The 27,753-nt window shown below is 33.7% G+C and overlaps 1 protein-coding gene across 6 annotated transcripts in view; it reads left to right on the forward strand.

The window, feature by feature from the left end:
- Positions 1-883: 883 nt before the first annotated feature.
- Positions 884-27,753, forward strand: part of LOC140435145 (unconventional myosin-IXb-like) — a 143,018-nt gene continuing 116,148 nt past the window's right edge. For 3 of the 6 annotated variants that reach the window (XM_072523880.1, XM_072523884.1, XM_072523885.1), the window contains exons 1-2: positions 932-1,600; positions 6,393-7,382. In XM_072523880.1, coding sequence (XP_072379981.1) covers positions 6,529-7,382 — 854 coding nt within the window. In that variant the 5' untranslated portion in view covers positions 932-1,600; positions 6,393-6,528. The other 3 variants (XM_072523882.1, XM_072523881.1, XM_072523883.1) reach the window with 3 other exon arrangements.

Raw genomic sequence — 27,753 nt, forward strand, 5'->3', positions numbered from 1 at the left:
GATGTTATTTTGAGTCGTACGTTGATATATGTTTTTGCTGAGGTGGTATAATGTCGAAACATTTTATTTACGGATTTTCTTATGATTTTCCCTTAAGAATCACTGGGTACGAGATCAGATTTTAGTGCTGTTTAATTTTAGTTTATTATGATTCTCTGTTATAGAATTAACCATTTTTCTATAAAAATTTTATATAGTTCTTCTTTCTAAGCGTCTTAAAATGTAACTCCTACTGTATGTACATATAATATACTATATGTAGGTACATATAATATACTATATGTACATATATAATATTTATAAGTAATAAAATATCGTAACATCTTTCAATATTTAGTAATGTGTCTGTCCTATTAAATATAATTCACCCTTGGCCCTTTTACCGAAAAATACGAATAATTATTATAAAATATCCTTTACTTAAGCCAAGATATATCATACATAATAAGTTTCAATAAAAATACCTATACCTATAGAAATATATTTTGTCAAATTAAGGGTTAAGAAAAAGAAAAAGAAAACATTTAGGTATTTCCCTTTCGCCACGTTGGCTTTATCTTATTTCGACCCATAGAAATAAACTGTAATAATAATTATTATTAAAAGATAATATTATATGACACCTAACTTATAAAAAAAATTATTTAATAGATAAACTCTTTCTTTACTAAGGTCTATCTTGAGAATAAATTTAATATTAGAGATGTTACACTTATGTGATACACTATACTAATATCAATCATACAGATATGTGATAATGTTATTTATTAGTAATGTTTAATATTTCATTCATTTTTAATCAAAAAGCGATAAACAAGATAACAATTGTTTCAAACTACATTCGTTATCAAAACAGTAATCTTATGATAGTCTCTGTTGTAAATAAATTGGTGTAATTATTTATAAAGGTTTTAATTTACAATGTGAGTATATTAAGCAGAAAAGTATTAAAAAAAAGAAATACGAGATCTAAACTCGAGGAGTGATTCATACTTCGCGCGCTCGAAGAGTCACGTGACCTGGCCTTGATACGCGACTGGAGAGGAACTCCTCTTGCTTTGCAAAGTTGATTTGAGATACAAAATAAAAATGGTGGTTACGGATCTCTACGTTGGCTAAATTCCTAACGAAAATAACCGAAACCCTCGCGGTTGTGAAGAAATTTCCAGAAATAGTGAAAAAATATGTAGTGCAAAGTGTCATTAGGTACGTAAAATAAATCGAAAAGTGTGTATGAAGACGTGTTATGGGCGGATTTCCAGACCATTTGGATTGTTTATTATGTTTGGCATTGCGCGGAATTGTGTAGTAAATTAGATAAATTAATTATTTGAATTAGTCCATTGACGTTGAACGGTTTGTCTGCTCTAAACTTATTAAATACTACAGTACAGTGTCCCGGTAAGAAATGAAGGATAGATGCAACATGTGACCCTGTTTGACATTTGTGCATTCATCATCCCCCTTGACGTTCATTTGTTTTAACCAAATGTAGTCTGATCGGTCGATAAGGGGTTTTTATTGGTTTTGAAAAAGTGTGATATATAAAAGTGGCAGGAAATATGATTAATCAATACGAGAAACCTGTTGGAAAGTAGAGGTTTGTCTTTTCATTATTTCCATTGAAGAATTAGAACTGTAGTTTAACTTAAAAGTAATTGCCCTAGTACCACATCACAGTGGTAGACAGTATTAAGTCAGTACTGACTAAAACCGGCCTGATAGATATATTTGATTCATGTTTGGTTTATTTATTATAAAACAATTGTGCCATCAAACCTCTTACTCCTTGGGTACAGAAAATGTATAAACTCTTTGAGCAGTTATTTAAACTATTGTAAAATACAAAATGTGGAGTATGTTAGGCTTAGTTTTATCTTTTAATTCAGAAATATTTCCCAACTTAATTGCTTTCACATCTCTTGCAAGGTAAAATAAACTTCCTAAAAAATGGCACACAAAATCTTCTATGCCTTATTTTTAACTTCTAGTTGTGTGTTTTCATGAAGTTGTCATATAATTGTCTGCATTAATGCCCAACAAGTGTAAGCTCCCCAAGGAAATATTCATCAATGATAGAATAAAATTAAAAACAGCTTTAAAGCAGATCTAACATTATTACTTTACTTTATTACTAGATAACCAAATTAGACGAAAAATATTTTGGTATATACAATTACTTACACTGGTTTAGCTTGATAAGAAACATTGTTCTGAAACTATTTTTTGTTTGTTACTTCTCTTTTATCAAATAAGTATATAATTTAAAGTTGCCCTCCAAATCAAAAGCCATTTTCAAAATGTCATTCCAAATTAGGTGAACTAGTGGTGATGATAGACTGCTCTTCCAGTCTTTTCTCTAATAAGCAGCAGTGATATCTTGTAGTCTGTCAAATATCTCACAATTATTTTTGCAGGATCCAAAATTAATTCATAAAACATTTATAATTATCAATCACTAATTTTTGGGTAGTCTCTTATTGTTACTATCATTTTAACCTTTTTTAACATTATCAAATATAGGGTAATGAATTTTAATTAAGTAAAGAATATTTTATATCAGCTGTATGCAAGAGTGGTACAACTCAAAACTGAAAAAGTTTATACAAGCGGGTAAAGTTAGGTTTTAAATTTTATTACTTAAATTTATTTTGTTTCTAGTATTAGGATTGTTATCAGAAAATTTGTGATATTTGAACTTTAATTACTTGTCTAAACTAACCAGATTTTGAATTGTGCCACTCATGCTTACAGGTAACGATATTCTTAAATAAAATAATTAATAATAAAATCTAAAACATTTTATAGTACATGACCTGGTAAATTGGTACAAATCCTTATCTTGTTTGTCTTAAAATTGCTGTCAGTTTACCATTGGCTTTTCATGCTAAATATCTACTTTATAATTGATTTTTCACTTTAGAACTGATATCCTATTCTATTAGGGATAAATGTATTTACATGAGATTAAACCACAATTGATTGTAATGAGAACTACATTTTACATTTGTCTGGATGTTTCAATTTTCAATTTCAAAATCATTTTTAAAAATTTCAGAACCTCTCCGTGTGGTATATCTTAAGAATATCCAGTAATGAGTACTGATTTATTTATTCAATAACATTCCTTATAAATTGTACTTTCATAAATATTAAGATTTTGAATGGCATAATAACAATTATCTTTGCTGATATTTCTTATTTTTTTATTTTTTTTATTATGACACAATCTTTAGCAATCAAAACACAAATAAAGTTCTATAAGCTAATTTGCTGGCTGCAGAGAAAGGGGCTCCTATTGGTGTGGTGAGGTCTTCTCCAGTGACAAGAGCACTTTAACTGTTTTTCAGGTCAGCTGGCCAGTTCCTTTTGAGTCTCCTATTGGCTTGGTGTTCTAGCAGAGGTTGGAGTAAGGGGTTACTATGTGATTCCAGTGCTTCACGGTGCTTCGTGCTGTATTTAGTGATTACATCCTATACAAATGGGATTCTTAGGTCTTCATGAAGTGTTAGGTTTGACACATACCAAGGTGCATCAGCTATCGTTCAGAGTATTTTTGATTGGCATCTTTGAATTATGGCTGTGTTTGACTTTCTCGCACATCCCCAGAGTTGGATTCCATACGTCCAGATAGATTTTATGACGGTTTTGTATACAAGGATTTTGTTTTCAAGGCTCAGTTTCGATTTCCTGCCTACTAACCAGTTTAGATCTTTCATTGTTAGGTCAATTTGTTTCTGCTTCTTACGAATATGTTCTTTCCAGGTGAGTTTTGAGTCAAGATGTATTCCTAGGTATTTAGTGCTAGAGAATTGGGGAAGTTGGATATTGTTAAGTAAAACTGGGGGACACGGGTCTCTTCTCAAAGGTAAAAGTCACTTAAACTGATTTTGTTTCATTCATTTTAATTCTCCACTGGTAAGACCATGTCTCGATTTCATTCAGTTGTACCTGTAGAATGTTAGATGCTATAATTGGATTTTCGTCGGCTGCAAGGATGACAGCATCATCTGCAAACATGCCGGTGATGGTTACATTAGCGGAGGGTAGATCTACTCTGTATAGCACATATAATATTGGGCCAAGAACGCTGCCCTGTGGAACACCAGATTTTATAGGAAAATTATTGGAATTACTTTCATTCACTCTTGTTCAGAATTCTCTCCCACTCAGATAGGATTTTAACATTTTCAGGTACGTAATGGGTAAATATTTCTTGATTTTGAAAATCAGGCCTATGTGCCAAACCTTATCAAAGGCTTGACTAATATCTAGAAAAGCAGCTGTGCAGTAGTGTTTGTTTTCCATTGCAGAATTTATGGTGTGTACTATTCTATGAACCTGCTGTATTGTCAAGTGTTTTTTTTTAAGCCAAATTGGTGGTTGGGTATCCATTCTTCCGTATTGGGGTCTGAGTTAATTTTTTGTAACAGTAACCTTTCAAGTATTTTGGATACAGTATTTTGGTAGTAGGCTTATTGGCCTATATGATGAAACCTCGTTTGGATTTTTTCCTGATTTTGGGATTAGTATTATTTCAGCGGTTTTAAAGAGCTTTGGCCAGTAGTTTAATCATAGAATAGCATTGAAGATGAGAGTAATCAGTATGATTCCTTTATCTGGTAGTTCTTTCATCATCTTGGGTGTTATTTTGTCCAGCCTAGGAGCTTTTCTAATGTTTAAATATTGGATTTCTTGTAGAACTTCATTTTTGGTTAAAATATTACCTAATTACATTTTTTCATAGGTTTCTATTTTGGATCTTATCAATATTAATCATCTTTACAGACATGTCTTGTCCAACTGTCTACACCTATGTTTTATTTTATTTTCCTCCTCTACTTTTTCCAATTACTTAGATGACTTAGATTATATATTAAACCATAGCTTATTAGCATAGGGTGATTATAATTAGGTGTTAAACTTGCCTTAACATGCTCCGTGCGGATCACATACATGTGAGCCATATGGTGCCATTACCACTGTGTGGATTATTAATTACTAATAAACATGTATTAAAGGAGTTTTATTAATAAATAAGTTTCAGTTCAGAGTAGAGGATCAGACAGTCTCAGGATCAGATATATGCACGCAATATGTTAATCAGCTTAAGTCATGGTCCCTCATCTTGGCATCAGTTGGTGCCACACCTAGGCCTTTCCTAACAAATTCATTCCTAATTTTTTCATTCAGTACTGGTCTGAGATTGAAACTGTGTGGATAGGCTTTGGAAGAAAAAGATATAGAACTTCATTTAAAGATAGAGTTACTAAAACGTACAGTTTTGATAGTATTACAGAGGACAGCAAACTATAACTAACTCATTTATAAGTGTCAGGAATAGCTCAGTAGCTTCCAGATATTTTTCAATTTCTAATTCAACTGAGCTGACATTGTGTTTCTAAGGGCACGTAAAGCTGTTGGTCCTGGCTAATATGTCCAACAGCAAAGCACTTCAAAAAAAATAATAACTTATTGATAACAGTTTTTTTATAAAGACAAGAAAATATTAATATGTAAATATAATATTAGATTCTGTGCAAAACTGTATAAATTTTTCTTCCAGTATACCTGATTTTTCAAAAATATGTATTAAGTGGTTATGAAAACAAATAATGGTTAAATCCTTTTAACTGAGATGTGGTTTCACTTAAATTTTGATCAAAATTTAGATTAAAAAAAAGGTAAAATAGAAAAGCCTAAAGTAAATGACAAAAAAAATTAATAGAGAGAAAGAAACTAAATGATAATATCATCATCATCTTTAAAGATGGCACAAGAAAACATCTTCAGATCAATATCTTCATCATAATCATCATGTACTTCATTTTTCTAGATAGTGTTCCAGATGTTCTGCTGTTTTATTTAAATTTTTCAGCATATTTATATCAGTCATAGCAGTAATTATAATGCCTTTCAGAGACTTATCTTGTCTATCTCTTTGAGGAATTTCTTGGCATTCATTCATGACATTAATTCCCATCAAGCCCTGATGCAGTCCTAGTTTCTCATAAACTTAAGTCACTTTTACACCAGTTATTCCTTTGTAGTACACTCTTTCACAATTTTCTGATACTCAAAACTCAATTTTCATTTACTCAAAACATAAGGTAGCAGAAGTCCATAAGTATTAAGCCCATTTTTGACTCTAAACTTTAGTCAATTAGTTCCTCACTGCTATACCATCCTAGTATGTGTAAAAATTGTAAATGGGCACAATAAGGTTTTATGTTGTAGAATTTTGCATATGGTAATTTCATTGCAAACTATACATCAATATAATAAGGGTTAAGCAAATAATGGATCAGTAACTATTATCAAGTACAAATTTGTTGACATCCTTTATTTGCTTTATTTTTTTCAGTGATCTAATGTAATTTTCTTTATTTCAGAATGTGTCCTCATAGAAGCATAATGAGTGGTAAACCCATAACCAAACTGAAATATCTCACAATAGACTGAAAATTTCCCTGACGACATGTGTAATATTTGCCAAACTTCTTCACCAAAAGTTCCCAATAAAAGATCATGATGCATAGCACAGAAAATAATAGATACATCGTTCAGGTGTATGTAGGAGCTCTATCAGCTCTCTATGAGGCACTGTCAGTTGAAGCTAGCAAGCAAACGACATCAGAAGAGATAGTTTCTTGTATAGTTGAGAGGCTATCTTTAAATGACAATGCTTCCTATGAGTTAGCTGAGGTAATAGGAGATGATTTTGGCCAGGAGTGCAAGGAGAGGAGCTTGTCTGCTCATGAAAGTCCAGTACAACTTATGATGCTGTGGCCAAAACACAGACCAGATCATTCCTCCTATAGATTTTATTTAAGGGAAAAGGTTAATGATTATGTGTGGAGAGACCAATTTGTGATGGACCCCCAACTTATTAAAGACTACTTCCATAGGTTCCTTTATCAGCCAAAAGATAGAGAATATCCAGATCTATGCCAACTGCCCGATCTTAATGAACAAACTTTACTGGATAACCTCAGAGCTAGATTTGTAGCTGGACATATTTATACTTATGTAGGATCTATATTAATAGCTTTAAATCCGTTTAAATTTTATCCCATTTACAATCCAAAATATGTGAAACTGTATCAAAACAGAAGATTAGGACCTAATTTACCTCCTCACATATTTGCAGTGGCCGATACTGCTTATCACTGCATGTTAAAAGACAGAAAAAATCAGTGCATAGTTATTAGTGGAGAAAGTGGTTCGGGAAAGACTGAAAGTACTAATTTTTTATTGCATCACTTGACAGCACTAAGCCAGAAGGGATCACATGGTAGTGGAGTGGAACAGACTATACTTAGTGCCGGGCCTGTGTTAGAAGCTTTTGGGAATGCTAAGACTGCTCATAACAACAATTCGAGGTAAGTCATATATTACTTATGGCCTGAGTGAAACTATAATTATTCTTATAATATAGCATGACAAATTTCTTATCATGTCAAAACATATTTTAAATGCTGGTTAAAAGAAATTTTTTGCAAAATTCATATTTATTATATTTATCTAGATCTTAATCTTGTTTTAATTTGAGATTATTTTGGAAACATGATGTACTGGTTCAAAACTTTGTTTATTGGTGTGATATATATCTTATAATATATTTTAATATTTTTGATTTGACACATTTCAGAATATTTTTCTGGTTGTGCTAGCATTATATTTGCACAACTGATTATTAATCACAGAAAATTCAATTATGGCTGGGAATTTTCTGGTTCGTTAATTTTCGTCAGGGTAATTTTAGAGGTTTAAACAAGTTACGATATGTTTTCATTCCTATTTGAAAGAAAAGTAGACTTAAAATGTAGCCATTATAGAACTGTAGCTTTGACATTCATACAAAATTTTAATCAATAAAAAATTGAAGGCAACTGACCTGCACAGACTCCAGTACAAGCTGGCTTTATGTCTACAAAGAGTGCTAAATGTATGTCCAAGATTAACACTGGTTTTCGAGTCAGACAGCCAAGTCAGTGTGCAAATAATCTTGCAAAAATGCACCAGCGTGCTGACAGCCTGTGCGCTGTTAGTTTGACTCAGTCATTTACTGGAATTAACATTTCATTCTGGTTTCAGGCACCTGATGCAGATGAGTGTTGATTTTTATTCATTTTGAGCAATTTTTAATTATTCAAGTATATATTTTTTCCACTTTTTTTATTTTTATGTTAAAAATATATATAATGTAAATATAAAACTATGAAAACATAGTGTTTACTTAGCTTAACGTAACAACCAATATCTCTTCTAGCAAAATAGGGGTTTTGTGGTAGGTAATTCGCCCAGTTCTTTGTAAGTCTGTGTTTAATTTTTGACAAAATAAAATAAAAGGTGTGCAGATTCATTCTGAAATATATGAAAAATTGGTTTTTGTCAACAAGTAATTGCAGAAAAAGATTGCCCGTAAATATGTCTTAACTTATTAATTGGATGTGTTTCCCTTCTGATTTGTTTTGACTTTCCTGTTGTCTAGTAAGTTCCATGCTACATTGATCAGTCAATGTTCCACACTGTGAGAGCAGAAAACCAGCTTTCATAATGGGCATATCCTACCCACCACTCAGAATCAGACAGTCTGAGTCAGGGAATCTGAATTTGACTACCAGCTTTTACCATTGTTCATCTTGGACGTACCCTAAAGATCTAATAATGAAACCAAGACAAATAACAGAAAATGTAAAGTATTATAGTATCTCTGGAAGAGCCAATTATACTGGTAAAGTATTCCATTCCCCCATTGCCACTTACAGTCTATTCGAAATACCCTCTGTGTATATTCCATCTTCAGTGGATACTCAACATTTCTAACATGGAAATAAAATAAAACAACATTTAGGAGGTGGACAAGGTCCAGCCACAGAGTCTCAGGGTTCAGAGAACTGGAGCAGAGTCCCGGCATGGGACACCCAGGGTACAGGAGACCCTATTTGGGAGCAGAGACTAGACTGGCAGAGAGTTGAAAATTTCACATATTTATGTTTCTATATGGCATTTTCAGATCACTCGGTCAATAAAAAAATCAAAGATTTTTTGAGGCGGGACGATGCGCATCAGGGTGCGTATTAGTCTACGACTAAGGCTCATGGTGAGAACATATACAATCACATCAATGTATTACTGTAGATGATTTTAGGTGTACATAAATAATTTTATGTAGTATTTCTGGTGAAGCAACTCTACCATGTAAAATACCTATTATAAAAGTAAAAAGATCTCTTCTTTTATAACATAGAGTAATTGGTGATATATTAAGTAAAGTTAAGACTCGAGAGTCAGTTGACAGGATTATTCAAGTGCTGCAGAAAATTGGAGAGTTGTATTTAAAGTAACACCCAGGCAAATGTATTCAAGGGGGCAATGATTGATTATATGCTAAAAAAGAAGTCTTGTAAACTCTGTAACTCATATTGAAGTTTGTCACAATTTTCAGTTTACTTAAGACAGCTTAATTTAAGTTGATCAGCAAGACAGGAGTAAATATGTTAAAGAGAAGTGGCTGAAGGTGAGCCACTTGGAGCACACCCAAGGGTACACAAATGAGATAGAAGAGAAAATTGTTTATTTTATTACTCTGCCTTTGCCTTGTTAAGTAATTCTCTATCCAAGAAAGCAGTGGTTTAATAATTTCAATTCTTCAGAGCTTATGAAGTAGCATATCAGGAGACACTCCGTTGAACTCCTTGGAAAAGTCTGTGTAGACAGAAGGCCTAGATGTGTTAGTAAATTCAACTCAGTAAACCTTCCAGGTATAAATTAAAATTGTCAGTGAATAAGTTAAACAGCAAACACAAAAATAAGGATTAAACTGACTTGAAAATTGGCTTCAAAAAGCTTTTTTCTATAAATCTGGGAAGATTCCAGTTTGTAGTGAACATTTGTGTACTCACAGGTCATATTCAGAAAAGCCTTATGGGAAAGAAAAGAGGGAATAAGAATTGGTGGAGAAATCATAAACACCATGAGATTTGCAGATGACACGGTAATTATGGCTGAGAGTATAGAAGATCTACAAACTTTACTAGATGCAATAAATAGTGAATGCATTCAAATGGGACTTGACATCAACACAACTAAGACCAAATTTATGATAGTATCAAGGAGTCCAATAAATAATGAACAACTAACTCTTGGTGGACAGCAAATAGAGAGAGTGACAAAATATAAATATCTGGGAGCTTACATCAACACAGAATTAGATCCAGACCAAGAGATCCGGGTACGAATAGAAATGGCAAGGGCAGCATTCTTAAAATTCAAACAATTGTTCTGTGACAAAAATCTGAATATTGCGCTGAGACTGAGGTTTGTTGAATGTTACGTCTGGTCGCAACTATTGTACGGGGTAGAAACATGGACACTAAAAGCGCAAATAGTTAAAAAGATTGAAGCCTTTGAACTTTGGATATACCGGAGAATGTTGAGAATCGCATGGACTGCCAGGGTCACCAATGAGGAAGTGCTGAGAAGAATGGGTCGAGACAAAAAATTGTTGAGAACGATAAAAGTACGCAAGACTGCATACCTTGGACACATACTAAGAAATAATAAATATAGTCTTCTGCAGGTCATCATGCAGGGTAGAGTCGATGGCAAAAAGGGAACAGGTAGAAAGAGGAAGTCATGGCTGCGAAATATTCGAGACTGGACAAACATGACTGTAGACGAATTATTCCACGTTGCAAAAGATAGAGAAGCCTATAAAAATGTGGTCGCCAACCTCCGTTAATGGGGACGGCATAGGAAGAAGAAGAAGTGAACATTTAAAGATATTGTATAGGGGTCTGAAAAGACTATAACTACAATTCTTTAGAAGTATAGTAGAGACTCCCAACTGCTGGTATTAACGAATAGTACCTCAATGTTTATAGTACAAATGGTGATTTCCCTAGACTCTTTCAATGATTAATGTAATTTCAGTAAAGGGAATGATGGTGTATATATGGAATTTTCTTAATAAGCACTAATACATTATCCTAACTTGTAACTTTCGCCACTATCATAATATTTATATTTTTTACGCATTTTATACAATATTTAAACTTATTACTTTGTCATATTTGCGTTGTGATTAAAAGTTGAATTAATCACACAGTGTGAGAATCTCTTTTGGAATATATATATAACGAGGCTACTCTGTTTACAGACTTTTTATAAACCATTTTATTTTTCTATTCGGTTTACAAAAGAAGATAATTTTTGAAAATTGCGAACAACAATTCATTGAAAAAATGTGCATGTACATGTACATGTGAGTTAAAACCATCATTAATTCATGCTTCGGATTCTTAAGACATAGTTAAATATACTTCAGTGCTGACCTGTTTTATTTCTTAGAATATAAATCTTTCTGATATTGTTATACAAACCTAGTTATTTGTTTTGGTCTAGAAAATATTTTAGTCTTTTGTTTTTAGTCCTCTGACCTTGAACAACCCCTCATTTCCGACCTTTAATTGTTTTGCAGAATTAGGTTTATAAATCTTACAAAATTGAACTCTAGCTACCTGCATGTCTATGCATAAATTATATTTTGCTTGTTCTGGGTTAATAATTTTGTATAAAATATTTAAGATGATACCTGAAATACAGATTTAATTATATATAATTAACGCTAGTAATTTTTATACTTAGTTTCATATGACTTGAAATTGAATCTTTGATACATTTGAGCTGATTAAAATTCTGCATGAATTCTGCACAACTTTTCTATGTATTGTATAACGTGGTAGATGTAAAAAAAGTTTCTACATAATTACAATTATTTTAGTATCTTGAATTTTGCTTGTATAGCAGATTTTTGTAATATGTAACACTTTTTGTGTTTTTTGTAGTGTACTGTATGGTATAAAACTGGAAAATATCAAAAAACAAACAAATAATTATTGTATTGTTTTTGTGTCTAACACATTGAGTTTGTTCATTTTTAATAGACGGTATTTGAACAATTATACTTTATACACAATCACTGATATTTTTTTCTTAAGTTGGCATCATTGAGTATACACTACTTCCACTAGACACGACACTAGACGAGTGTCTGTACACTCTGCAGTCCACAATTCTAGATAAGTCTTCTACAATTTTAGTATTACCTTTGGTATTCGTTCTTCATTCATTCTTTGTATATATACGCCTGTTTAAAATCAATGAAGAGCATGTGGAGTCCTAGGTTTTGTTCGTAACTGTTATTTTGTACCAATTTGTAGGTAAATATTTGATCCACTGTCAATCTTCCTGCTCTAAACCCTCCTTGGTATTCACCTACTATGCCATTTTCGTATTTTTTCAATCTTTGCTAATATTTTTTACACAACATCCAGTAGCGCTATCCCTCTGTAATTTTCACAAAGGATTCTGTCACCTTTCTTATGTATTGAGCAAATTACGGCATTTTCTTCTCTCTCCACACTCTCAGTATCAAATTACATAGCTTTCTTTGCAGTGTGACCCCTCCTTCCTTTAAAATTTCCGCCGGGATTCCATTCTCCACTGCGCTTTTACCGTTCTTAAGCCTTTTATTGTTTCCTTTATTTCCAGTTCTGTTGGTTCCTCTATGTACTCCTCTTCATTATCCTCTGATTGGCCCATTGCCTCGTTCTTTTGCATCTGTTCTTCATTATTTAGCAGTTTTTCAAAATATTGTGCCCATCTGCTTAATTTCTCTGCAGTATTTTCAAGGAGGAGTCCTTCTTATTCCTATAAAAAATTGTTTGTTTGTCTGTTTCTCTTGACTTCTTGATAGAAATTTTTTATTTCTTTTCCAATATAACGCTCCTCTATTGTTTTTAATTTTCTTTCCATATATTCTCTCTTTTTTTCCTGCAGATTCTTTTAGTTTCTTTCCTTTTCGTCTCATGTTCTGTAATTGTTTCTTGGATTCTATTATTGTCTTTTTCCAACTTTGCCTTATTTCTTAGCATTAGTGCTCTTTTAAACTCTTCGACGAACCAGTCTTCTTCTCCCTTCGCTCCTGTATTGCCTGAGCAAACATTAACTGCTCCTGTCATTGATGTTTCGATTTTACTCCATTTTTCTTCCAATGTATCAGACATTAAGTTGTCTTCCTCTAATCTTGCGTAAATCTCATTTTCTAACCTCTTTGCCACTTGTTGATCCTTAAGTAAGGCCACGTTATATCTCTTTCTGTCTTTTAAAACATTTAGTTTTACAGATAGATCTTGTTTAAGTTTGGCTATTACTAATATATGACCACTACTGGAATCTTCGCCTCTATCATCATCATCATAGTGGCTCGACAATCCGTTGTGGATCTTGGCCTGCTCACAAAGAAGTCGCCACTCCTGTCGATTCCTGACAACTCATCTCCATATTCTGACCCTTATAATCTGTAGGTCTTCTTCCACACGATCAATCCATCTCCTTCGTGGTCGTCCTCTGCTTCTTGTGCCCTCTGGTTTTGAAAATTTTAATCTCTTCGTGTATTCGTGATCTGACATCCAGCCATGTGCAATGTGTCCAGCCCATCTAAGTCTCTGCACTTTAACGAATATCTCAATATCTCAATCGGTGTATAACTGATATAGTTCAAAGTTGTATCTTCGACGCCATAGCCCATTTTCATTTACGGCCCAAAAAAACTTTCTAAGAATTTTTCTCTCAAAAATACCAAGAAGTCTTTCATCATTTTGAGATAAGGTCCAGCCTCATTATCAAAACCGGTCTTATTAAGGTCTTGTATATATTAAGCTTTAATGCACGTTTTATATTTTTATTTTTTAAATGTTTCTGGAGACCGCGAACAGTTCTGTTTGCTATTGCTATGCGTCTTTTTATTTCGTTGCTTGTCGTGGTTGTTGCGTTTACTAGCGATCCAAGATATGTAAATTCTTTGACTTGCTCAAAGGTATATCTGCACCTCTATAACTTCTGCAGTCTGTGATAGCTCTGGCATGTTTATTTTCTATTAATATTTGAGCGATTTGGTTTTTACTCTGCCCATCTGGTGATATCCACCTTATTTTATATGTCTTATGGTCTAATTGTGTACTGATTATCTTCATTTTATTCTCCATTGCAAATTATATCAATTTTTTCCCGTTTTGGTTGCTTTCTTGGTGTAAACTTTTCGCTCCTGTTATATGCCTGTAAAGTTCCTCCCTAGCGACTTTCGCATTTAAATCCTACTACTACTAAGGATTTCCACAGTTTTCACTGTCTTCCTTCACTCAACCGTTTTCTCCAATTTTCCCTGTCATTCCAGTCTCCATCTCGCAGGGTTCTTTTCTCCATAGCCTCGTCGATTTCATCTCTGAATGACCTTCGGGGTCTTCCTCTCTTTCTTCTTCCAATCGGGCTCCATTCTGTGATTTTGTTTATCCAGCGTCCTCTGTCCGCTCTTCTGACGTGGCCGTACCAGGATAGTCTCTTCTCCTCTATATAGTCGATTATGTCTGATTGCACTCCCATTCTCCGCTTAATCTCTGCGTTTTCAATTCTGTCTCTTTTTGTAAGTCTACAGCTTCTCCTCAGGAACTCCATTTCTACTGCTCTTATTCTACCTCTATTTCTCTTGTTTATTGTCCAGTTTTCGGACCCATATGTCAGGATACTTCTTGTCAGGGTGTTATATATTCTCTTTTTTGTCTTTATCGTAATGTTCTTATCCCACAACACTGAGTTTAGTTGTCTTATACAGTTTCTTGTTTGTCTCAGTCTGTTGTTTATATCTTCTTCTGTTGTTCCCTGGTTCGATATTATGGTTCCTAAATACTTGAATTTATCTGTTCCATTTATTTGTCTTCCCTCGTCTATCTCTAGGTTTCTCATATCCTTGTTTTCTGTTGTTAGGTATTCGGTTTTCTCTAAGTTTATTTCCATTCCGTTGTTTTTATATTCTTCTTCTAGTTTTCTGAGCATAAAGCTGAGATCTTCTTCATCTTGTGCGATGACTACTTGATCGTCGGCAAAACTTAAGGTGTATAGGTATTCGTCTCTTACTGGTATGCCCATTCCTTCGCACTTTCTCCTCCATGGTTTGAGTGTCTTTTCCAAGAATATTTTAAACAGAGTAGGGGACGTAGCACAGCCTTGTAGAAGTCCTTTTGTCGTCTTAAATGGATTGTAGGCTTTATTTCCACATTTAATAGCTACTTTGTTTTCTTTGTATAGTGCTTTAACTGCTTTTATTAGTGTTTGTCGGATTCCGAGATCATTCATTGCTTCCCATAATTTGACTCTAGGTATTGAGTCATATGCTTTCTTTAGATCAACAAAGGCCAGATGGACCGGTCTACCTTTTGCCATTTTCTTCTCTATCAGTTGTTCTAATGTGTACGTATGATCTAGGCATGATTTTCCTACTGTGAACCCTGCTTGGTCTTCTCCAATTTTTCCTATTATTTCAGTTTCTAGTTTTTCTTTAATAATTTTCCCGTAAAGTCTACCTACCGACGATATTATACTAATTCCTCTATAGTTTTCACATTTTTTCCTCCCGCATTTAAATCCCCCAGGGTTAATTTTATGTCGTATTTCGGTATTTTCTCCATTATTTCTGCTAGGTTTTCGTAGAATTCGGCTTTATTTTTCTTATTTTTTTCCTCGGTGGGCGCGTGTACATTCACAATACTTATTTTTCTATACTTTCCAGGTAACCTTAAGTAACATATTCTATCTGAGATCGGTTGAAAATCTACCACCAATCTTTTGATTCTATTATTTACCATACATCCAACAACGAAATATCTGTTAACTCCTCCACTTTTAACGACAGTGTTATTCCCTCTTTCTACTATTTCATTTCCTAGTTGTTTAGTTTCTTACAACGCTAGCACGTCTAATCCATATTTTTCCATGATATTTGTTAAGCTTTTTAGTGCTCCTACTTCGTATGTACTTCTGTTCCTACTTCGTATGTACTTCAGCTCACTTCCTCCTTCATCTCCAATCTCCTTAAATGTTTGTTCCCCATTTATGTTATCCACGTATCTTTTCTCAGTTTCTAAAGGTGGACTTGCTTTTCCTTTGAGGGTCATATTCCTATCTATATTTATGTTTTCTTTCCTTTGGTTTTCCCTTTCATTTTTTCTTTTTCCAGAATCATTAGTCTCTAGTCCGTTTATCATATTTTCTCGTCAATTTCCTTTAATCCGACAGCGTGTTTACAAACTGTTAGTTTTTTTCTTTATGCTTATCTTTGCCAGGTTCGCATAATTTATTATACTCATCCCATATCCATGCTTTCTCATTTACGATCAGTTTCTTGTACCCGATTTTGACATTATTTCCCTTATTTCTTTCTTCTTTCGCCATTTCGCTATTTCTTTTTGTACAGTCTTTTTTTTCTGTAAGATCATTATTAATAAAAATACGGTCTTTGCATTGTTTTAACTTGCTTTTCATAATATTTATTTTATCAGCCATGTTCTCTGCTTCTATTACGCATACTTTTTTTCCTATCTTCCCGACACTTCTCAATTGGATAGGTAATTCCAATTCCTTCAGTATAAAGTTCTTTATTGACTCCTTCAGTTTTTTGTCATCATTTGTTTCCATATTTAAGCCAGATATTATAAGGTTTTTCTTTTTACTTGATTGCTCTATTTGTTCTATTTTATTATGAAGGTGTTCTATTTTTTTGTTCATATCTGCATTTTCTTTTCTTATCTCTATTAATTGAGTAGGCGTTTCTCTTTGTTTTTTTCTCATTTGTTTCAGCTCTTCCACATCATTTCCTCATTTTTGTGCATCAGTTCTCGCATAATTTTTATCATCGTATCTTCTGTATCGGCCTGTTCTAGGGCTTTTTCTAAGGGGGTAATTTTTATGTATTTTCTGTCGTTCATAGAGTGTGTAACATGTCTTTTAACATTTTTTTATTTGTTTACAATTACTGGAGATTTTAGGTAGATACCTAACCTTGGAGTCTCCTTCGCCTAGACGGATTGCTGGATCTACCTCTAACGGGTTCCGTACACCCGGCCAAAAGTTTAATTTGAGTTTTTTCCAAAAAACCTTCCATTTTTCCGCTAAATGGCATTGAAATTTCGACTTTAGCTTTCATCCAAATCAAATTCAACTTTAAGGAGTGATAACTCAGGTTCTATACCACCTACAAAAATATATCAATATCTTTGTTATTTATAATTAGTTTGTCTTATAACCGTTTTTTTTATAAAATTTTGTTTTTGATATATTTTCAAAAAGTCGTTAAAAAATTATTTTTTTGGGCTCAAAAAAGTATTGACTGTGCAAAACGTTCTTGTAGAACATTTTTTGCTTGAATTTGTCCCTCTATCGAATGGTAGCCAAATGCTTGAGTAATTGTACTATATACTATATACCTAGTTGATTTTATCTGATCAATTCTTTAAAATAAAATAAAGAAATAGCATCAAATCTACCAATAGCATTCCATTTTATTAGCAATATCATTACGACTGGACAATACCAACTGACCTAAAAACATTTTTACAACATATTTTCAATCATATCGCCTCAGTCCGTCAATAAATCTCTCAAACAATTCAATTAGATTTGATATAAAATGAAAATTGTAGAGCAGGTTATTAATTGTATCCAATAGTAAGTCATAAAATGGTCGGTTGTTAAAAGTGTGTATGTTCCAGTTACTGACAAGGAAATGAACGATTTATAGCTTTATCAAATTGTGACTCATTGATACGGTTTGCGAGATTGGTTTCTCTCGAAGTTCGCCGTATATTCCTAACCATAGTCGTACCGAGCCAGTCACCATTTGTAATATCAATGGGAAGTGTCGTTTCATTTTTCCGTATTTAGGATATTTCAAATGATGTAACTGATTGGATTTTACCATATTAGGATTGAAGTTTCTGTGACAGTAAAGAAACTTGTTGGGGACATTTCCTTAAATTGACATGACCGATTAAAATGGTTTGTAAACTATTGACCACAATAAAGGGTTTGCAATTTGATGTGTACGAAAAAGAATATTTGACTACAACAAATTCAGTTCTGACATCGTGTATTACAATTTTTGACATTAAAGAACTACATCAAAAAAAGTTAATACCTATCTCACCAGATTCTTCTTTGATGTAGATTCATTAAAATATTTTAAAGCCTATACGTAGAGGAGACCGGGAGAATTCTAATCTAAGGGAAAATACTTACAAAAAGTTTCCTATGTGCACACAATCTTCCATAATTTAACTACTGAAACTTGTATCTATTGGGAACGATATTCCCATAAAAAAAGGTTTTACGGATTTTGAAGAAAAAAAATTACTATTAAAAACTGTCATTGCGCGGTATTTCGCCAAATACGGGGTAATTCTGCGCAAAAATTTAATAAAGCTCCATTCGAAAAATAAAAAATATTGTAATAAGGCAAATATTGTAAACAAAACAAATTTCTAAAACACAAAATAAAAAAACAGATTAAAGAGATAATTTTATTTTCTGTCTGACTATAATTAACTTCTTAAAACTTATGGACTATGATGGCATAAAATGGTTGACAAATATATTTAACAGTATATATGATACGGGCGTGGTTCCCCAAGAGTGGTTAGTGTCAACTTTTATAAATCTTCCAAAAAAACCCAATGCGAGAAAGTGCGAAGACTATAGAATTATAAGCCTTATGAGCCATTTACTTAAAACATTTCTAAAGGTCATTCATAAAAGAATATATACAAAATGTGAGGAACAACTAACAAGAACACAATTCGGATTTCGTGATGCTCTGGGAACACGGGAGGACCTTTTTGCTGTACAGGTGCTATTTCAGAGATGCGGGGATGTGAATTGTGACATATACGTATGCTTTATAGATTACCAGAAGGCATTTGACAGAGTAAAACATGACAAATTAATGACTCTCATGCAAGAAATTGGAATTGACAACAAAGATCTTAGAATTATCAGAAACATTTACTACAATCAAACGGCCAAAATCAAAATAGAAGACCAGTTAACTGATAAAATTGCAATAGAACGTGGAGTACGACAGGGCTGTATTTTGTCCCCATTGTTGTTCAATATTTATTCTGAATGGGTATTTAAGGAAGCTTTAGACGGTTGTGCCAAAGGAATACTAATAAACGGTGAATGGTTGAATAACATTAGATATGCAGATGACACTATAGTTTTTGCCGATACTCTGAATGACTTACATATATTAACAAATCGCATAACAGAAGTCAGCAACAGTTACGGACTAGCTCTTAACATAAAGAAAACCAAATTTATGACAATTAGTAAAAAACCAATACTAAACGCTCAACTTACAATCAACCAACAGAATATCGAAAGAGACGAGCAATATACATATCTAGGCACCAATTTAAATAGCCAATGGGACCACTCAACAGAAATTAAACAGCGAATAATAAAACCAAAAGCAGCATTCGTTAGAATGAGAACCATTTTCAACAGTCGAGACATATCATTAAAAACAAAATGCCGTCTATTGAACTGCTACATATTCACAGTTCTGCTCTACGGAATGGAAGCATGGACACTGACTGTTGCATCTATGAATCGGCTCGAAGCTTTCGAAATGTGGTGTTATAGGCGCATCTTACGTATATCCTGGATTGACAGAGTTACTAATGTGGAGGTCCTGCGTAGAATGGGGAAAGAATATGAAATTCTCATGACCGTCAAAACTAAAAAGTTGGAATATCTAGGACATGTAATGAGAAATCGAGGACGTTACGGCCTTCTCCAGCTGATTCTCCAAGGGAAAGTAAATGGTAAGAGAGGACCGGGAAGAAGACGCATTTCCTGGCTTCAAAATTTACGAAAGTGGTATAACACGACTACCACTGAACTGTTCCGCGCTGCAATAAACAAAGTAAAGATAGCCGTGATGATCGCCAACATCCGGAACGGATAGGCACTTTAAGAAGAAGAAGATAATTAACTGCGGAGTGCCAACCACTACATTCTGAATAACCTCAATTCGAACATATTATACCGGTACCAAATGTCTTTGTTTCGGCCGAATTCAACGCACACCAAACACTCCTCATTTTCTAATGTTAGATCTACGTTATCTAGTTCATCGTCATCACAAAGCTTACTCTTATCATAACTTTCGGGCTCAGAATCAACAAAATGTAAGTTTCTAACTCCAGCTTTCTTGCTTACAGGTCATTTCTTTGCTTTAGTAGCCAATTTTTCTACGGTTCCTGTCGTTCTTTTACTAGTTTCAGCTTTTTTGACATCAACTTTTTTCTTAAGATTTCTCTTTTCTTGTTTTATTTTTGATTGACTTTTTTTATACTTTAAAAAATTTGGCCAGTCTGATAGCCAAGCTGGCTAGGCGAGGGATATCTAATATCGAATAAACACATCAGAAGTGTATAAATATAACCTCTGCAGCTTTACGAAGAACAATTTGCCTCTCAACCAGGCAAATCCACCAAACATGCCTTGAGTTGACTTGTTAAAGAATTTGTTAAAAGGCCATCTAGTCAAAAGAAATGGAAGAAATAAAAAAGAACGATGCAATAGTACTTCATTTCGCACAGCTCATCAGCATGACATGATTTTTCTATATTTTTTTTATGAAATAAAATTTTTTGAGTTTCAATGATTTTATGATGTGTATATTCATTCATTTTCATTAAAAACTTTCCATTTGTAAATACTAATCTATAAACAACTATAAAATTTCAAAAACAAACATTTATACCTTTGTTTTATTGTTTTCATGAATGCAGTTATTCACTGCATGTGAATAATTTTTTATTTTATGAGTTATAATGAATATCGGCTATGAGTAAGTATGCTTGATCTTCCAGCTACTTCCAGTGGAACTCTGGAAGTTTGACCAACATAGCACAAAATTTAATTACTAAATTTACTAGACAGTTGAGACTGAGTTCAGTGAATAGAGTCTACTTACTATATACATAGCAGATGTAGATAGTGAAATGTTTTTTTGTCTCATGTAGAATCAGCTTAACAGTAGTTATCCGTTTTTTAAGTTAGTGTAAGGATATGTGTAAGATTCGTTATTTTTGTATTTGTTGTTTATGTATTCTGCCTGTATAACTGTTTACTTTCCCACCAATCTTATAATTCATCTCTATCTACCAAATATTCTCACACTTTTTGGAAGCATAGCTTTCTTAGCGCGGGTTATGGACGGAGCTGTGGATCGCACAGAGGTATGATAAAATAAAAACGACTGAAATGACTGTAACGGGAGATCGCGCGACCACACACTACGTGGAGTAGTAAAAACAGTCCCATGCGTGTTTCTTAATAAAATAATTAAAATTAAACACCATCGCTTCGTGAGTGGACCATAAGAAAGCTAAGCTTCCCCTCATTGGTCACTCCCAGAATGCCACACCCCGTTTTTTCTTTAATAAGTTATCATTTACTGCTATTTGTGCACATACAGTGATTATGTGTTTATGTTTATATGAAGCCAGTTCTTAATACTTGTTATTGCTTTTTTACGTTGATCCTTTTGTTTGTGTTTTATTATTTTATCCACCTGTCTTGTATACATACTTATTTACATGAATATTTTTATTTCATCTTAATATTAAATTTCTTCCCGTTTTCGCCAATACACAATATACGCTGTCATATATATGACATATTCATTTCTAAATCCGGTCTTTGCATTAAACACTTTTCATATAAATGTGTACAAAAATATTTTTCATACATTCCTCCGCTTCTGACATCGACATTAAATGGTATTAATGAAACATTATCTTTGTTTCTATTGCGAATTTTCTAATTGGAAGAATGCAATATACGGGGTAAAAGGTTATTGCCTTTTACAGAGCTCTCTGTTTGACCTCCTCATAGTTCTAGTTAAAAGTTGATTTAAAAAACCGTTTTGCTATTAGCAACCGACATGTATAATGTTTATTTATAACAATTATTTTACGATAAAATGCATTAAGACATTCTTGTAAAAGCCGATTGCGAGATACGAAATGATTTATTGATTGCATGGGTGTAGAGATGCAGAAATATCATTCTTTGTAGAGGTTTTGTTTGTTAAATTAAATAAACTTATCATTTTACTGTTACTTTATGAACAATATATGATTATTAACCAAAAAAGGTGGTAATCTAGACCACCATAACTAATAGTATTGTTATAGTTTACTTGTATTAAAGGCAGGGTTGTTTAATTTTAAACATTTTGTTTTAATGAACTGTTTTAAACATTTGTTTAAGTTTTAAAATAGTTTTTGTTTAAAACACCTGCACTATTATAAACAAGCGTTTCTTTCCTTTTTCATTTATTTCCCATAAATAAATATGAGAAAAATTCTCATATAAATTATACAACCTTTTTAACATACATATTATTTTTATCCCTTTCAGTACCGGTTTTTTTTCAGCCAACGAAAAAATATTTTTTGCCTAAAAGGTACTTAAAACAGTTCATATAACAGTTTTTGGACATTAAAAAAAAATATAACATGTATATATAAAAAAATATGGGTTCATTTGTACCCAAAAGTAGTGAAATGAAATGATGAAAGAACTGGACGTAGAAGCTGGAGAGATAGGCCTTAATAATATGAATTACAGCAAGACCAAAATCATAACAAATACAGATGAAGACATCACAATGAGGATCGGACAAGATGAAATAGAACAAGTTCAGGATTACATATATATATATATATATATATATATATATATATATATATATATATAAAGACGAGTTAGACTGGCATGGACGGCATTTGGCAAACTAAGCTACATTCTTAAAAAAAAAAAGATATCCACAGCATCTTAAGACCAAAGTATACAATCAATGCGTACTCCCTGTTCTCACTTATGGTTCCCAAACGTGGACATTTACAAAAGCAAACATGGACAAAATCATCAAAACCCAAAGAGCAATGGAAAGACAAATGTTGCACATAAGACTAATGGGATAAAAAGAGAAACTAGTGGATAAGAGAGAAAACAAAAGTGAGGGATGTTAGACAAGAAGTTGCAAAATTGAAATGGAGATTTGCCGGACACAATATAACACAAAAAGAAGATCGATGGAACAAAATTCTTATAAGTTGGAGACCGTGGGAATATAAACGAAGCAGAGGAAGGCCCCAAATGAGATGAGCAGATGATATCAAGAAGCACGTGGGCTCTAGGTGGATGACTATAGCGACAGACAGAGAAGAATGGAAAAGGATAGGGGAGATTTGGACATATATGTCCAAAGATGGGCCGAAGAAGGCTAATTAGATTGTACCTAGATTGTAAAAGAAAAAAATCTAGCATATATGAAACATAAAAAAGCAATTTCTTTCCTTTTGAAGGCATAGATGGACATTGCACTTCTGACATTTCCATCTTGATTTTCCTGTACAACCATGGTTTTTGCATCTTAAAGGTAAAGGTAGTGTGGATGCACTGGTAAATGTCAATATTATCAAATTGCACCTCAGTAAGAGGTCTAATTTCAATGTTTTGGCGTTTTACAGCTACTACTGAACTAGATGTATCGCTTGAAGGTCCTCCCCGTTTCCGGTTATTGAAAGAGTTGACTTTTATGAGGGCTTCACCAACTTTCTAAAGTGTAGAAGGTCCATGATATTTTTTTGTGGAATTCCTAAAGTATGCATGTCTCGTTTATACTCTAACCAAGAGTTTGTTAGGGCCGTGTCAACTGCATGAAAGATTAGTCGAACAGTCCACTTTCTGCAACAATTTTTTGTTCTGTAAAACTCAAGAGAGGATCTGTTTTATCTATGCCCCCATGGACTTATTATACTTTTGTATAACTTCGGGTCGTCGACGTACGTCAAGGAAAGATTTTGTTTTTTTTTATTCCAACATTTTAGAACATCTTCTGTACCAACCTCAACGAAGTTGGATACCATTATCACTGGCTTGTTATCTAACCATCTGGTTACTACAATTCCATCAGAAGAGATAATTTGTTCCGTTGATCCTCTCTCGTTTTTTGAAAATTCTTTTGCATCAGTTTAGTTTTTACATTAGTTTAGAAAATATATTGATCCTCGCAATACCAGCAAGAAGTATTTATTTTTGGTTAAAAATTTGTAAAAGGTTATAGCTCGTAAAATAATTGTCACAGTACAATGCATGCTTATTAGGTTCAAGTACTTTTGATAATTGCAATACGATAGCTGTCCCTGTCCATATTTCAAATAAGAAGGTTTTATTTCTGTGGTACTACCTTGATAGATTAGAAAATTGTAAATCAATCCACTTTCACCACCTAATAAATACAGTTTTACTCCCCATGGATTGGTTTGTTTTTGACGTATTGCTTCATAGACAATCTCCCTCTGAAGGGCATGATTTGTTCATCTATACAAACATTTGTTTCTATCTGGAGTTCTCTACATCCCTTTAGGACTGATTCAAAAACTGGTGGAACCCATAGTTTATCGTTGCTCTGTCTGGGTTCCAGATTGTCAACACAATGTAAGTGGGTGCGAAGTTTGAAAAAACGATTCAATGTCATTGTGTCCGGAAAAATATCAATTTTTAAAGATTTGTCCCAATACATTCGCCGTCTTGTAAATTTTAGACAGTATTGTTGATCGAAATTTTCTAATAAACTTTCGGGGAAATATCTCAGCAAATATGTAACTGTATATTTACTCAGAACAGTTTTCATTAGACACTCGAGTTATTGTATTAGGTAATGGTCGTGTTATATATTGAACATTCTGTAATCATTTTACATATTTTTTTAGAGTGATGAAGTTATCATTACCATCGTTTTCGCCCTGTTCATCATCATCCTCCTTTTCTCCCTCATTATCCCCTTTAATAAATTATAAATAGTAAATAATTTAGGGTTCCCCTAAACCAATAGCTCCTCATTGCAATTGGATTTCTTATGTCGGGGATTCATCGGCGCAGCTCTGGGCTCTGCATTCTCTGGGTTCTCTTATTCACTGCCGAGATATAGCTACGGCTATGCGGGTTTTACCGTAAAGTTAGCATAATTGTTTCTAGGAAACAGCTGCAGCAATAAATTTTTTCTTGGCGTAAAACTTCGGCAATAAATTAGCACTCAATTCCTGACAGTTCGCTTTTTGGCCGATATCTTGGTTTTCCGGGGGTGTGTTTTGAGCTAGGAGATGATGAAGTAGCTTTTGTTGAATGATGAATATACTAATCAACGGCAATTAATCAGCAATACAATATTTTGGGAAAAGATGGGTCCTGTGCCCTTTTCCTTGCCGAGATATAGCTATGGCTAAGCTAGCTTTACCTATTGAGCGTTCCATTTTTTCTTTGAACGCTTCTTTTGATGCCAATGAGCAGTTACAATATCACATCTCTTGTGATTTTCCCTTCATGTTCGAAATATGTAAATTTGTGAGTGATTTCAATTTTTTTTGGCTGATCTTGATGTTGTCACTGGGTACTAGTTTGGTCATCATGTTGGTTTTGCTTTCATTAATTTTCAATCTCACTTTTCCCGTTGTTGTAATAAGTTCTTCCAGCATGTCTTCAGGTTCTTTGAAGTCAACCGCAATCAACGCTATATCATCCGCAAAGCGAAAGTTATTTAAGTGCTCTTCTTCAATGCTGATTTCTTTGTCCTCCCAGTTCCGTATTTTTAAAGTATATATTAAGACAATAAGGGGCCATAAACACAATATTATTTTTGTCGATTTATTTTTCATCCTTATCAGGCGCCGATATCTTGAAAAACATATCGCTTTTTGTTATTTATTTATTAACCATCTTGGTACTCATTTAATTTCCGTTGTTTTAGTTAGGAAAGATAATGGTAGTTCTGTAATAACACAATTTTGTTGTTAATGACGTACGAGTAAATTTGTAGGAAAAAATCATAATTATTGCCAAATAAATGTTTCGGAAGTAACTACAAACATTGCTAGAGTTCTGAGAAAAATTCTTTGATGTAAGTTTTAATAAAAATTAATGTTCGAATGCAACATATTAAACAGAAATATTTATGGTATTATTCATTTTTAAATACTCTGAATTTCCAAAACATTCTCATTACTAATTGTATCAAATCGACTATTACGTTAATACACAAGCAATAGCGAGATTTCGAAGAATTTCATGAGTCACGAAAAGTGCGGTTGCACACCTAGATTATTTTGTGTATACTTCCCACAATAATATAAGGCACTCAACGATAGTTCTTGTTTTACTTTATTTACACATTTTACAATAAATCTTGAAAGCTTAGCTTCTACTCGTATGTACTGTACTAGACCAGGGCGGATCTGTTTTGAGGTCGATGTGAGAGGTGGCATTCTGATTTTTGCAGAAAAAGTTGATAACTGCAATAATAATAATTGATTTTCTCTCCCACTCAAATAGGTCGGGAATATTAATAAAAAAATTAGAATATTTAAAAAAGATTAAAATCATCTTTTTTTCTATTCTACTTTCCTTGCTTGCTACGATTCTGCCGCTTGACTTGTTAACCACTGTATCACAAATGTTTTGACTTCGTTATCGTCTTGAAGACGCTGACCGCCCAGGTGTTTCTTCAAGTGCTGGAACAAATGGTAGTCGCTGGGCGCCAGATCAGGGCTGTATGGAGGATGATCTAGAGTTTCCCATTTAAATGATTTGATGAAATCTTTAGTCACATGTGGACGGGCATTGTCATGCAGCAAAACGATACCCTTACTCAACTTGCCACATCTTTTGTTCTGGATTGCACGACGCAGATTTTTCAATGTCTCACAATAAGACGCTGCATTGATTGTCTCATTACGAGGCAGAAACTCCGCTAGCAATATTCCTTTTCTGTCCCAAAAAACTGTGCACATGATTTTCCGGGCAGAAATTGTTTGCTTAAACTTCACTCTTTTGGGTGATGATGAATTCCATGGATTGTTGTTTCGATTCTGGTGTGACGTAGGCCACCCACGTTTCGTCACCAGTAACAATTTGGTCTAAAAAATCTTCACCTTCACTGTGGTACCGCTCAAGGAAAGTCAATGCACTGCCTAAACGTTGGGTTTTGTGCAAATCCGTCAACATTTTTGGAACCCAACGTGAACACAATTTCCGTTAATTCAAGTTCTCGGTAACAATGCGACACAAAACACTACGAGAATACTGAGGAAAGCAGTCGGACAATGATGAAATTGTAAAGCGTCTGTTTTCTCTCACCTTTTCGTCCACTTTCTGCACCAAATTTTCATTAACGACCGAAGGACGCCCACACATAGAACCTTATTTGGTCCGCCTCTTCTTTTTTGGTACATGACGGCCTGTGTTTTGTCGTTGACAGTTATCTTCCACTGTACATACCAATCTTGTAATTCGTTAAGTGCCCTTTGTAGGTGTTTTGTTGCTAGATCTGGATTGGTACAGCAACTATCGTCTGCGTACAGACTTAGTAACGATCTGCTGTGTATAATGGTGTATAGATATGGCGACAACACAGCTTCGGATAGGGTTGGCCCTATTAAAACTCTGAACCTCCTGTCGGCTAGATATGACGAGAGAAGACATGTCATTGCCTCACTATAACCGTATTGGTTCATTTTATACAGCAGGCATTCGTGCCAGACACTATCTGGCAGGTATTGTTCCGATTTCTTGTGATTCTTCTTTTAGCTTAGCTAGTATGACCCGCTCTGTAATTTTTCTTATTGCTGGTAATAAGCTTATCGGCCTATAATTCTGTCGAAATATGCCGTTTCCCCTGGTTTTTTGATCATTATTACGTGAGCTTCCTTCCATCTGTCAAATGTCTTAATCTTAGGATGTCGTTGTTTAAATTTGTTATGTATACTATTGCTTTTGCTGGCA

This window comes from Diabrotica undecimpunctata, chromosome 2, assembly GCF_040954645.1.
Source record: "Diabrotica undecimpunctata isolate CICGRU chromosome 2, icDiaUnde3, whole genome shotgun sequence".
Classification (NCBI taxonomy): Eukaryota; Metazoa; Arthropoda; class Insecta; order Coleoptera; family Chrysomelidae; genus Diabrotica; species Diabrotica undecimpunctata.